This window comes from Cebus imitator, unplaced genomic scaffold (assembly GCF_001604975.1).
Source record: "Cebus imitator isolate Cc_AM_T3 unplaced genomic scaffold, Cebus_imitator-1.0 Scaffold75, whole genome shotgun sequence".
Classification (NCBI taxonomy): Eukaryota; Metazoa; Chordata; class Mammalia; order Primates; family Cebidae; genus Cebus; species Cebus imitator.
Genome location: NW_016107390.1, coordinates 2252590 through 2264352, shown reverse-complemented (window position 1 = coordinate 2264352; position 11763 = coordinate 2252590). Strand labels below are relative to the sequence as shown.

Sequence of the window (11763 nt, the reverse complement as noted above, 5' to 3'; positions counted from 1 at the left end):
CCATCACGCCCAGCTCATTTTTGCATTTTTAATAGAGATAGGGTTTCACCTTGTTGGTCAGGCTGATCTGGAACTCCTGACCTCAGATGAGCTGCCTGCCTCCACCTCCCAAAGTGCCGGGATTACGGGTGTGAGCCACTGCGCCCGGCCAAGATGCTCATGTTTTCAGTATTACAGGATACTTGAAATGATGGATGATGTCATGTGAACAGCGTGTGTTACTAATGATGCTGGTAGCCTTCCCTCCCGCCGTTCTGTCTCCACCCTCTGTGCCCCTGTTCACGCCTTGACCCCCTTACTCTTTGCACTTGCCTGTGAATTGCATTTTGTATTTAAAGACCTCTGTGCACAATATCCTGTTATCTACGTGGACAGCCCATGGTCTCAGCGTCCCGCACCGTGGCTGGAGTTCACCTTCTGATTTGCTCTTATATTTCTAAAACCAGTTTGATTTTCCCTGGGGAGCCGGGGCTTGTGTTTTCCTTCCAGTGCCCCGTGCATAGCATGCCTTGACTGGCCTCCACATGGTTCTTCATCAGACTGGTTTGGATTTTACAAGGTGTCAGAGTTTTTTAATGAGCTCATGAGGTCTCTTGAACTTGAGTTTATGCCAGAGAAGCTGTGGAGTGATTAACTTAATGGGTGCTGTTTATCCCCACAGATGCCCAGCACTGTTCCTGCTGCAGCTGAATGTTGGTGGATAACAAACAATTCTTTGTAAATTGTGATTGCAGAATCCTGCCATTTTATGTTTTTGTTTTTTTTTTTTTCTTTTGCTGTATAAATGATTGGGCAGCTCGTTAAGTTCACTCTGTTATGGTAAGGCACTGCTATAGAGGACACTGAGCATGAGGAGAGAAGAAATGATTAAGGCCTCAGTGGGAACTAGGGGTTTTTTAAGAGAAAGAAAATGGGTTGGGCATGGTGGCTTACGCCTGTAATCCCAGCGCTTTGGGAGGCCAAGGCAGGCAGATCACCTGAGGTTGAGAGTTCAAGACCAGCCTGACCAACATGGAGAAACCCCATCTCTACTGAAAATACAAAATTAGCTGGGCGTGGTGGTGCATGTCTATAATCCCAGCTACTCGGGAGACTGAGGCAGGAGAATCACTTGAACCTGGGAGGTGGAGGTTGCAGTGAGCTGAGATCCCGCCATTGCACTCCAGCCTGGGCAACAAGAGCGAAACTCAGTCTAAAAAAAAAAAAAAAAAAGAAAGAAAGAAAGAAAACGAAGTAACCCTGGCATACCTGCCTGATTATATAATAATTTTCCTCCTTACTGCTCCTTTTTTATGTTTTCGCCTCCAGAGCTGCCCAGAAGTTAAATCTGTCTTCTAAAAAGAAGAAGCACCGGCCTTCCGCTTCCTCCGCTGCCGAGCCCCCGCTCTTCGCCACCAGCTTCAGTGGGATTCTGCAAACCTCCCCTCCCCCAGCCCCGCCCTGTCTGCTGAGAGCTGTCAACAAGGTGAAGGACACCCCGGGCCTGGGCAAGGTAGGCACCATCCGCCGTCCCTGCCATTTGCCCAGGGTGCCAGGTTCTGGATCAGGTTTCAGAAAGAAGAAAATGAGGGCTCCAATGTGTTAAAATAAGAGGGTGCCGGGGAGAAAAGGAAGCAACGTGAAATTCATTTGAAAGTCCTGTAAAATTGTCATTGGTTGCATACACTAAGTAGTAAACCAAGACATTCAAACTATAAGAGGCCTGATTTGCTTATGGTGGGAAAAAACAGCTGTGCCGTGTTTGACAGAGTCATAGTCATTTAAAGAAAAGACACAAACGATGGAGGCAGAGGCAGGGGACCGAGGGACGCCGTAGGACAAGGCAGAGAAATGAGATGTCATGGTGCCTCGTCATTTCCCCGTGACACTTTGGGCTTCTTCCTCGCCTTCAGAGAAGCCGTGACTCTGAGCTAGACCACCACGGGGATTTGTGAGGAACGCTAGCCAGGAGGCGCAGTTTCAAATCGTCACAAATACTTAGAAAGAGGTGTAGAATCACGTTTGCAAGATGTTGCTCAGCTGCACTTGGGATAATGTATTTTTAAGTGTCATTTCTAAATTCTTTCTCCCTTCTGAGCGAAGCGTGTGGGTGAAGTCATTTACGGTGAATGAATAAGCTGGGACTTACACAAACATGGAGCTAAAGAAAGAGGCGGCGGGTTTTTAGATTTTTATCAAAAGTGTGAGTGGTGCACACGCTCTCACTGGTCCTTTGCAGACTTCACGTGACTCCGACCCTGAGCTCCGTCTGTGAACTTGCCAGTCTTGCTGAAGGGAGCAATGACTAACCTGCGCAGATTGGGATTTTGCTTGTTCAGATCACTAACTGCCAGTCCCCTGGGTACCGAAACACGGTCATGCCTGGGTTTCTGGTCCTCAGAAGGCCTCCCAGTCTCTCTGGAGTTTCCCCTTACGCCCTCTGCCCCCTCCTCCTTTTTCTTTTCTCCTTTCCCAGTTTCTCACGTTAATCTCACCACCTTGTTGGAAAGGTATTAACTTCTTGTGGTTCTTTTCCCCAAGAAGAGTTTAAATTTCAAGATTGCATTGACTAGGCTGGACACAGTGGTCACACCTGTAATCCCAGGGCTTTGGGAGGCCACAGCAAGAGGAGCACTTAAGGCCAGGAGTTCGAGACTAGCCTGGGTAACATAGCAGGACCCTGTCTCTACAAAACAATTTAAAAGCCAGCCAGGCACAACGGCAGATGCCTGTAGTCCCAGCGACTCAGGAGGCTAGGGAGAGAGGAGCACTTGAGGCCAGGAGTTTGAGGCTGCAGTGAGCAATGATCGTGCCACTGCATTCCAGCCTGGGCCACAGAGTGTCTGTGTTTTAAAACATTGTACATTGAACAGAGCAATGCTGCCTCTGATGGGAAGCGTCCAGCCCTGGAGTTTTCCATGGTGGTGGGCAGGGCAGACAGTTTACAGCTGACAGCTTTCCCAGGCCCAGCGGGTAAGTAAGACCAAGGAGTCAGGGCAGGGCCTGGGCTGTCTGCAGGGGCTGCCCTGGCATCAGTGGACACGGAGGCAGGTGAAAAACACAGTGTGGACCAGAACTCCTGTCCGGGAGAGGACTCACTCAGTGGGTGAAAGCCCCCAAGGAGGGGCCATGGTACCCCCCAGGGCACCCAGGTATGATTGTAGATGGTTGATACGCTGTCTTCTAAGAGGGCTGGGTCCAAGTAATTGCTGGGATCTTCTATTCTTTTTGAAATTTTTAATTTGTAATTGTGGTAAGATACAGATAACATAAGCTGTACCACTTGAACTGCTTGTAAGTGTACATGGGCTCTTGGTTTGGAACTTCGGTGCCGGAGCTGAATGGCCCTGGACAAAGTGAAATGAAGCTGTCAGCGCGGCCACCTTCCCCTCTTGTGCTCCAAGCAACACCTCACTTCTCTTCTGAATAAGTGTGAGCAAATATTTCAGCGATGGCCCCTTGAAAAGGTGCCAGATTATTAGCAAACGTGGGGTACTCATGTACCCCAACGAAGCCCTGTCCAGGGCACCTCAAAATGAACCACATCAGAAACTGTCCCCCCACATCTACAGGATTGGCCCTGTCCGTGTTTCCTGAAAGGGTTGATGTGGATGCATGTTCTGGGGCCTGGGCCCCAAGCCCAAAGCTCTGACCTCTCCTCCACTGCCCCAGCACCCTCCCTGGAATTCTGGGTGCCAAGGCCAGGGACCACCGCAGCAGAAAGAGCGTCCCAGCCAGCAGGATGACCCAGCACTGACACAAAAACCGTTTGGAGGGCAAAGGACACCGGGCCGATCTTGATTTCATGATGTGCCGTATAGTGACCACATACACACGCACATCGCGAAATCAGGAACTTACAGTGAAGAGAGTTATGCTTGTTAGTTTAAGTTTGCAAAGCACACATTTTTTTTTTTAATTAAAGATATCCCTCTCATTCACTTGCAATCCAAAATGCAATCAAAGCCTTGAGTTCATCCACGGGACTGTGTCCTGGAGCGGGGCCTCGGCCTACGGTCACAGAAGATAATAGAAGGTGTGACTTCCGTCTGACCGGTGGCCAGAGGGCGGCAGCTGAGTCCAACCTCCTGTCCTGCTCAGGCTTCTGGAGGGTGAGGGACAGTGAGGGGGAGGAGGTGACATTTGGAGAGAATGTGTACCATGACTGAAACAGGAAGTGACCGAGACCCTGCCTCTTTCTGCACGGAGTGTTCCTGTGCTGTCAGTCAGCAGGCTCTGACTGCCCTACCATATGGGTGCCAAACTGCCGGGCCTTAGCTAAGGTCTGTCTTCTCCGACTCCTGCTTCTTCCACCTCCACTGATACCTCACCATCATTTAGAACAGCAGTTCTTTTTAGCCATGTGGAAAAATTTCCATCAATTTATCTCTGTTGCATAATTTATATTTTAATATCTCCAAGAAATACAGTGGAGTTTAATATAGAACATAAATAATTGGCGCTCTATATAAATCGGTGGGTTTGAGGCAGACAAGTTTGATTGAATTCCCAAAAGCAAGCTGATTGATGATTTAAACCTGACCTGGAGCATCCTAGAGTGGGGGCAGGGGAGCGGGAATCGCCACCGCTGGAGATGGCCCTGAAGGTGGGAGGCTTCTCCCAGCCCAGCCCCGCCTCTCCGGCCTCAGCCACCCACCGCCTCCCTCTGGAAACCTGGGAGGTCTTCCTCAATGGGAAGGGATTGTATGCGCTTATTCAGAGCAACTTCTTATTTAGCGAATAAGAAAACTGAGGCCCAGTGAGGGTCACAGGTTTCCCAGTGACTCCAGAAGCAGGGCAAGAAGTCAGGGCCTTGAAGCCGTTTCCTTCAGGCTGTCATGAGACAAACATGACCCTTGACGATTTGGGGTGGAGGCAGGAGTGTCCTAAAACCAGAACAGTAGCAAGACGCCGCTGGGAAGCAGTTGCCTTGATCCAGTGGGTGAAGGCATACTTTTCCGAGCCAGGGTTGGGAGAGGAAGGGGAATAACAGTCAAGAATACACAGACAGAGGGAGAAGGGAGGCTCGCCATCCCATCCCGTCCCTCCTTCCCGCCCCCCGCTGTTGCCAGCAGCAACCCCACTGCCCAGCCACCACCAGGGAGTCATTGCTGGCCATTGAGCGCTTCTTGAGGCAAAAGCCTTTCTGGAGGCCATGGTGATGGGAGAAATAGAGGTGACTTCCGTGTACTTAGAGCTGAAGCGTGCGCAAGCACACACACACGCACACGCACGCACGCACACACACGCGCACACACACACACGCACACACACGCGCGCGTACACGCACACACACGCGCGCACACCCACACCCACACACGCACAACACCTCAGGGCCCTCTGCCCCTACAGCATTTCCTCATACACAGCAAATCCTTTTTTCTTTTTCTTTTTTTTGAGACAGTCTCCCTCTGTCGCCCAGGCTGAAGTGCAATAGCACAATCTCAGCTCCCTGCAACCTCCGCCTCCCTGGTTCAAGCGATATTCCTGCCTCAGCCTCCCGAGGTTAGCTGGGATGACAGGCATGCTGCCACCACACCTGGCTAATTTTTGTATTTTTAGTAGAGACAGAGTTTTACTATGTTGGCCAGGCTGGTCTTGAACTCCTGACTTCCAGTGATCCACCTACCTCAGCCTCCCAAAGTGCTAAGATTACAGGCATGAACCACTGTGCCTGGTCCACAGCAAATATTTATTAAGCGCCTACTATGTGTCAGGTAGTATGCTGAGCAGCAGGCTTAGGTTTGCAATAATGGGCAAGGCAGAGTGCCTGTTCTTATGGCATTTATACCTTAGTGCTTTATCCCAGTCACTCATAAATCTCACCAATCTGGGCCAATACGAAGGACAGTCTGATTTAAGGAACAGTCAGGATTATAGGCTTAAAGTGATTCTGTCTCACTTGCAAGTTACATAGAGAAATTATGCTACTGAGTAGTCTTATAGAAATATTCTTCATAAACAGATGAAGATGATTAGTGGATCAAAGCAGCTTAGTCCCATGTATATTTCACTGCTTTGGCTTATATGTAAATGATGCTTCTAATGTGTTTGAAAATGGTTCCTTGTCTTAAGTCAGCAAACGTTCTTCACGAAATTTGTTTGCACAATTAATTAACATCCACGTTGAGGGTTCATTTGTTGGTATGTCACAGCTTAATGTCAGAGCTTTTTGTCTTGGATTACATGTTTCCAGAGCCAAGCATCTTTCTGTTTGATTTGCTACATATGTGGCTCTGCAGCCGCACCATGGAGGCATCAACATTTTAAAAAGTGAGAACGGTCACGGTGACAGTCACATGAGATTCATGACAGCCTGTAGGTTGGTTGGTTCTCCTCTTCCCAGAAGAATACCCGAAGGGAAATACATGAAGCAGGAAGGGAAAAGGAGCCGTCTCTCTCTTCATAATCACCAGGGATGCCTCAAAAGAACAGCTGTGATCAGCACCTACCCTTCTTCCCCCCAGCAGATTTGGGTGATACCAGAAAATTCTTGTAGGTGAATCCTAGCATCAAGAGTGTTCTCTAGACCCTAGAATTTGGAAGGATCATAAAAAGTTGAATGGAGCAAACAGGAATATGAATCGTGGAAAGTGAAGCTGGGAATAAGTCAAGGGGGGCTTAGCACACTCTAAGGACCTGCTGTCTCCCAGGTGCTGCAGAAGTGCCACTGAAGGCCAGGACACAGGAGCTGGTTGAGTGCTCTGGCACAGTGAGGGGAAGATAGAGCCTGGTCTCCACAAACTCTAAACTCCCATGGAAATATCTGATGGACATTCAGCCTCAGCTACCACTCCTGTGCCATAAATGCTGCTTTCAACCTTAGGATGGCTGCCTAGCCTCGTCTGGGCAGACGGGCTGTGGGGCACCTGTAATCCCAGCTACTCAGGAGGCTGAGGCAGGAGAATTGCCTGAACCCAGGAGGCAGAGGTTGCGGTGAGCCGAGATCGCGCCATTGCACTCCACCCTGGGTAACGAGCGAAACTCCATCTCAAAAAAAAAAAGAAAAACAGTACATGCCCATCACCTCCCGTGCCCATCACCTCCCGTGCCCATCCATCTGGGTGTTTTTGAAGTGCTTCATGAAGATTTCTCCTCTGAGCAGTACAGCCTCAAAGCAGGCAATTTGGCAGGCTTATCAGAATTGCAATTTAGAAACGGACTCGAATGTCTGGCCAGATTATCTTTCTTATGCAATAAAGATGGGAGCCATTATTTTCTGTCCTCCTCAACCCTTAACTTTAAGTAATCTGGCTTTTTTTTTTTTTGGAGACAGAATCTTGCTCTCTTGTCCAGGCTGGAGTGCAGTGGTGCGATCTTGGCTCACTGCAACCTCCACCTCCCAGGTTCAAGTGATTCTCTTGCCTCAGCTTCCAGAGTAGATGGGACTACAGGCATGTGCCACCACGACCAGCTAATTTTTTGTATTTTTAGTAGAGATGGGGTTTCACCGTGTAAGCCAGGATGGTCTTGATCTCCTGACCTCATGATCTGCCCACCTCGGCCTCCCAAAGTGCTGGGATTACAGGTATGAGCACGGTGCCTGACCACTTTTACGTAATTTGCCTCTTATTCAGCACTATTTTTCAAACCTGGTGCCAACATATTTTGGCATCTATTAAAGCTTATATTTGCTAATATGTCCACAGACGTATATACACACTTACACACTATGTATTTCATGTCATTAGGTCCTTTATTCTCTAGATTTAGCTTAACTCTAAGCTCTCCTTTGTTTGGTGTGTAAACTAAACATAGAAAAGAAAAATAAAACACCATGTGTGTTTTTAGTAGAGACCCTTTTCCTGTACAGATTTATTAGCATTTTTAGGGTAGAAGCCATTCAGTTAGTAAATCCTTGTGACATTGCATGGAAGAGAAAGACGAGATTTCTGTTCTGTTTACATTCTGCTTGTAAGAAGAGGAAAACAAGATTTTTAAAATTAGATTAAAATACTGTTTTTGAAAAGGCACTCTGTAGCTTTCACTCACTTAGTCAACAAGCAGAAACAGGAGGTGATGCCAGAATATATCCGGTGGAAAATCTCATGCCTTTCAGCCCACCAAGGTGCGGTTTATTTGCACAACACACAAACTGTCCAGTCCCTCCTTATTACTGCTGCCCTTCCTCATCCTGAGGCATGACCAAGAAGAGAAAAGATTGGAGCCAGAATGAACATCTTTATTTCATGTATGCATGAAGAATTCCAGTGTGATGGAGAATTCTAGACCCTGCTACATTCACAACTCCAGCCTTAAACAGTGAAGTTGGGAAGAGCAAACTGTGGGTTCTCTTTTATTTTGGTGCGCCAATGGGGGAGAAACAGCATAGTTAATACCTGTTCATCACTGTAGCTCGCCTGGTAGCTTTGTAAATTAAATTGTTAGCTCGTCTGGGAAATTAACTCATGTGACCTTACACTGCCTAGTTACAGGGACCCTTCTGCGCTCGGTTGGTTTTGATTGAGTCTCCTAAGCTTATGTAGAGTTGGTGGTGGTGTTTTCCCTTTCTTCCTTTATTTCTTATTTGGACCCTTCCTTCAACTTATATCTCAAGAGAAAGGCGGCTTGGGAAAAATGTTCTGACTCATTAATCTTCGCCGTTTCTCTTTTCCCACGGATGTGGATTTTGCCAGCCTCTGCGCCGTGCGTGCGCAGTATGCTGCTCGTGCCACCCCAGGCGCCCAGAGCTCAGGAAGCACAGGGGGCGCTGCTGGCAGGGCCATGCTATTTCAGGGACAAATCTGAAAGACCTCGGTCACAGGCGCTTTCTGCTGTGCCATGCCACTGCTGAACTTAGCAGCCCTCATTCTTTCAGAGTGGGAACTGTTTGGAGAATGTTCTTCATTAGAGGTTACTGGACCTCTAGAGGAAAACCAAGGCAAGGATCTGTATAAAGAAAGCAAGCACTGGGCGCGGTGGCTCACGCCTGTCATCCCAGCACCTTGGGAGGCCGATGCAGGTGGATCATTTGAGGTCAGAAGTTTGAGACCAGCCTGGCCAACATGGCGAAACCCTGTCTCTACTAAAAATACAAAAATTAGCTGGGCGTGGTAGTGGGCACCTGTAATCCCAGCTACTCGGGAGGCTGAGGCAGGAGAATCTCTTGAACCCGGGAGATGGTTGCGGTGAGCTGAGATCACCCCACTGTACTCCAGCCGGGGCAACAGGGTGAGACCCCATCTCAAAAAACAAATCGGGAGGCTGAGGCAGGAGAATAGCTTGAACCTGGGAGGCGGAGATTGCAGCGAGCTGAGATCGCCCCACGACACTCTAGCCTGGGTGACAGAGCAAGACTCCAACTCAAAAAAAAAAAAGTGTAAAGCCATTTTCATTCTTCATTATTAACATGATTACATTTACTTCTGCTGATGAGGGTGTCTGGATGTCATTTTCTGTTGTCTTCATTATCAAATGGAGGACTAGAAGGGGTACGCAGCACATTTCAGTTGAATTAGATGAGATTTCAGATAGGATGGCTTATCACTGCATATAAGATACTCATTTTCTGGCTTTCCTGGCCAGAGATGTCTGCACAGAGCAAAGTGGATGAAAGGACCTGGGGTGAGCAGGGAGGACTGGTTTGGTCCTGTAGCCCAGAGTTTCCAATCTTACATCGTAGGTCTGTACAGGTAGAGGAACAGAATTTTGCATCCACTTTTTCCATGGAGATTCTGCATTTCTTTTTTTTTTTTTTTCTTTGAGATGGAGTGTCACTCTGTCTCCCAGGCTGGAGTGCAATGGCACGCTCTCTGCTCACTGCAACCTCCACCTCCCAGGTTCAAGCGATTCTCCTGCCTCAGCCTCCTGAGTAGCTGGAATTACAGGTGTCCCTCACCACACCTGGCTAATTTTTGTATTTTTAGTGGAGATGGGGTTTTGCCATCTTGGCCAGGCAGGTCTTGAATTCCTGACTTCATGATCCACCTGACTCAGCCTCCCAAAGTGCTGGGATTACAGGCCCGAGCCACCGTGCTCGGCAGAGATCCTGCATTTCTTACTTCTCTGAACTTCCCCTGCCTGCTTCCTATGAGTAGACAGGGTCTTCTGAAAACCTTCTTGTTTAAGTGTCAGGGACATGATGCCTTCCAGGCACTGATACATGTAAATACACCACACAAGATATAGCAGTGGGCACGCGAGAAATCAGCCCTTATGTTTCTAGTGAAATGTTTCAGTTTCCCTCACTAGGTTAGCTTCTTGGGAGGAGGAAGCATGTTCTTTTCCTCTTTGTTCCTCTTTGTACCCCTTCAGTACCAGCTCAATGCCAGAAGGATACTCAACGTGGTTGAACTTTTAAAAAAAATTCTATCTAGTCCTTGTGAGGTCTTGATGGGGCACTGAGCACTGTGTGGGGTCCACCCCAAAAGAGGCAGCTGTGAAAATGATGCAGACACAGTGAAAACACGGAAGGGACCAGGACCCAGTGGTCCTTGGCTCCACTTACTCTTCCCAGAGTGCGAGATGTCCCCGGGTTTTACATCAGGAAGAAGAGGATGCTTCATGCCACACACTGGCAAATAGGAAACAGTGTCCACACCCCTCATGAAGGAATTTTCTTAAAGACCGTCTTGTCCTGTCCTCTCATTTTCCACACGAGGAAACTGAGGCCCAGCGAGAGGCACTAACTTGTCAACCCACTTATGTGGCAGAAGACAAACATTTAAACTTTTGAATGTAAAAGATGGTTTGTTGTGGAAAACTGTAAATCAGAATTTGAATAAGAGATTCTTATTGTTTCCCCCCATTCTGCAACTTTTTTTTTTTTTTTTTTTTTTTTTTTTTTTTTTTTTTTTTTTTTTTTTTTTTTTTTTTGGAGTGCATTGGCGCAGTCTCAGCACATTGCAGCCTCCGCCTCCCTTGTTCATGCGATTCTCCTGCCTCAGCCTCCGGAGTAACTGGGATTACAGGCATGCGCCACTATGCCCAGCTCATTTTTTGTATTTTTGGTAGAGACGAGGTTTCACTATGTTGGCCAGGCTGGTCTCAAACTTCCAACTTCAGTTGATCCACCCGCCTTGGTCTCCCAAAGTGCTGGGATAACAGGTGTGAGCCACCACACCCAGCCCATTTTGCAACTTTTGATCTCAATTTTTGGCTCTACTTTAAAGTATTAAATGGAGATGGTAGGCTTGTATATGTGTCTGTATAAGTGAGGAGGAGAGAGAGAATTTTTATAAGGGGCCTTTTTTAAAGCTAGCAACCTTTGTCATAATTGGGGGACAGGCTTGGTGCCTCCTGGAATACCTGTATTTCCTAATTAGCATCCTGATTTATGGAATAAAAACATGAGATAAAATGAGAGAATTCTCTCTGGAATAAATGCCACTGTCTCAATTAACCAAAGGGCAATAAGATGGATTATATGCCAAAACAGGGCTTTTCATCAGTCTTTGTTCCAAAACCACATTTTAGTTAAGCTCAGCACAGTTAGACAATTACTGAAATCAGGAGAATGGAAATAGGTATATTTTAAGTTAACGTTCCAGCATTTTATCTTTCTATGTCTTTCTCTTGCTAATGGATGAAAGGAAAGTTAATCATGATTTGTTATAACTATCTTATTAAAATGGGATTGATAGAAATATTTTATATTAAAAAAATGGTGAGTCCAAACCGCTGAGTTAATTAGAAAGTTTTCCTTTGTGCCTGAAACAGAATAGGAAATGCTGTTCTTGCCTACTGAATGACTTCTATTGAATAGAAAATACTTGAATCCCTTCTAGAAATGCTTCACTGAACTGAAATGTATTGTTATGGAGGGGAGAATAATTCTGATACATT

At 47.2% G+C, this 11763-nt stretch overlaps 1 protein-coding gene across 2 annotated transcripts in view; it reads left to right on the top strand.

Moving 5' to 3' along the window:
- The window catches only part of KIF26B (kinesin family member 26B), a 555192-nt gene that overhangs the window by 394989 nt on the left and 148440 nt on the right, over positions 1-11763 (top strand). For both annotated transcript variants that reach the window (XM_017532087.2, XM_037739821.1), the window contains one exon: positions 1309-1492. In XM_017532087.2, the coding sequence (XP_017387576.1) occupies positions 1309-1492 (184 nt within the window). The remainder of the gene's footprint in view (positions 1-1308; positions 1493-11763) is intronic.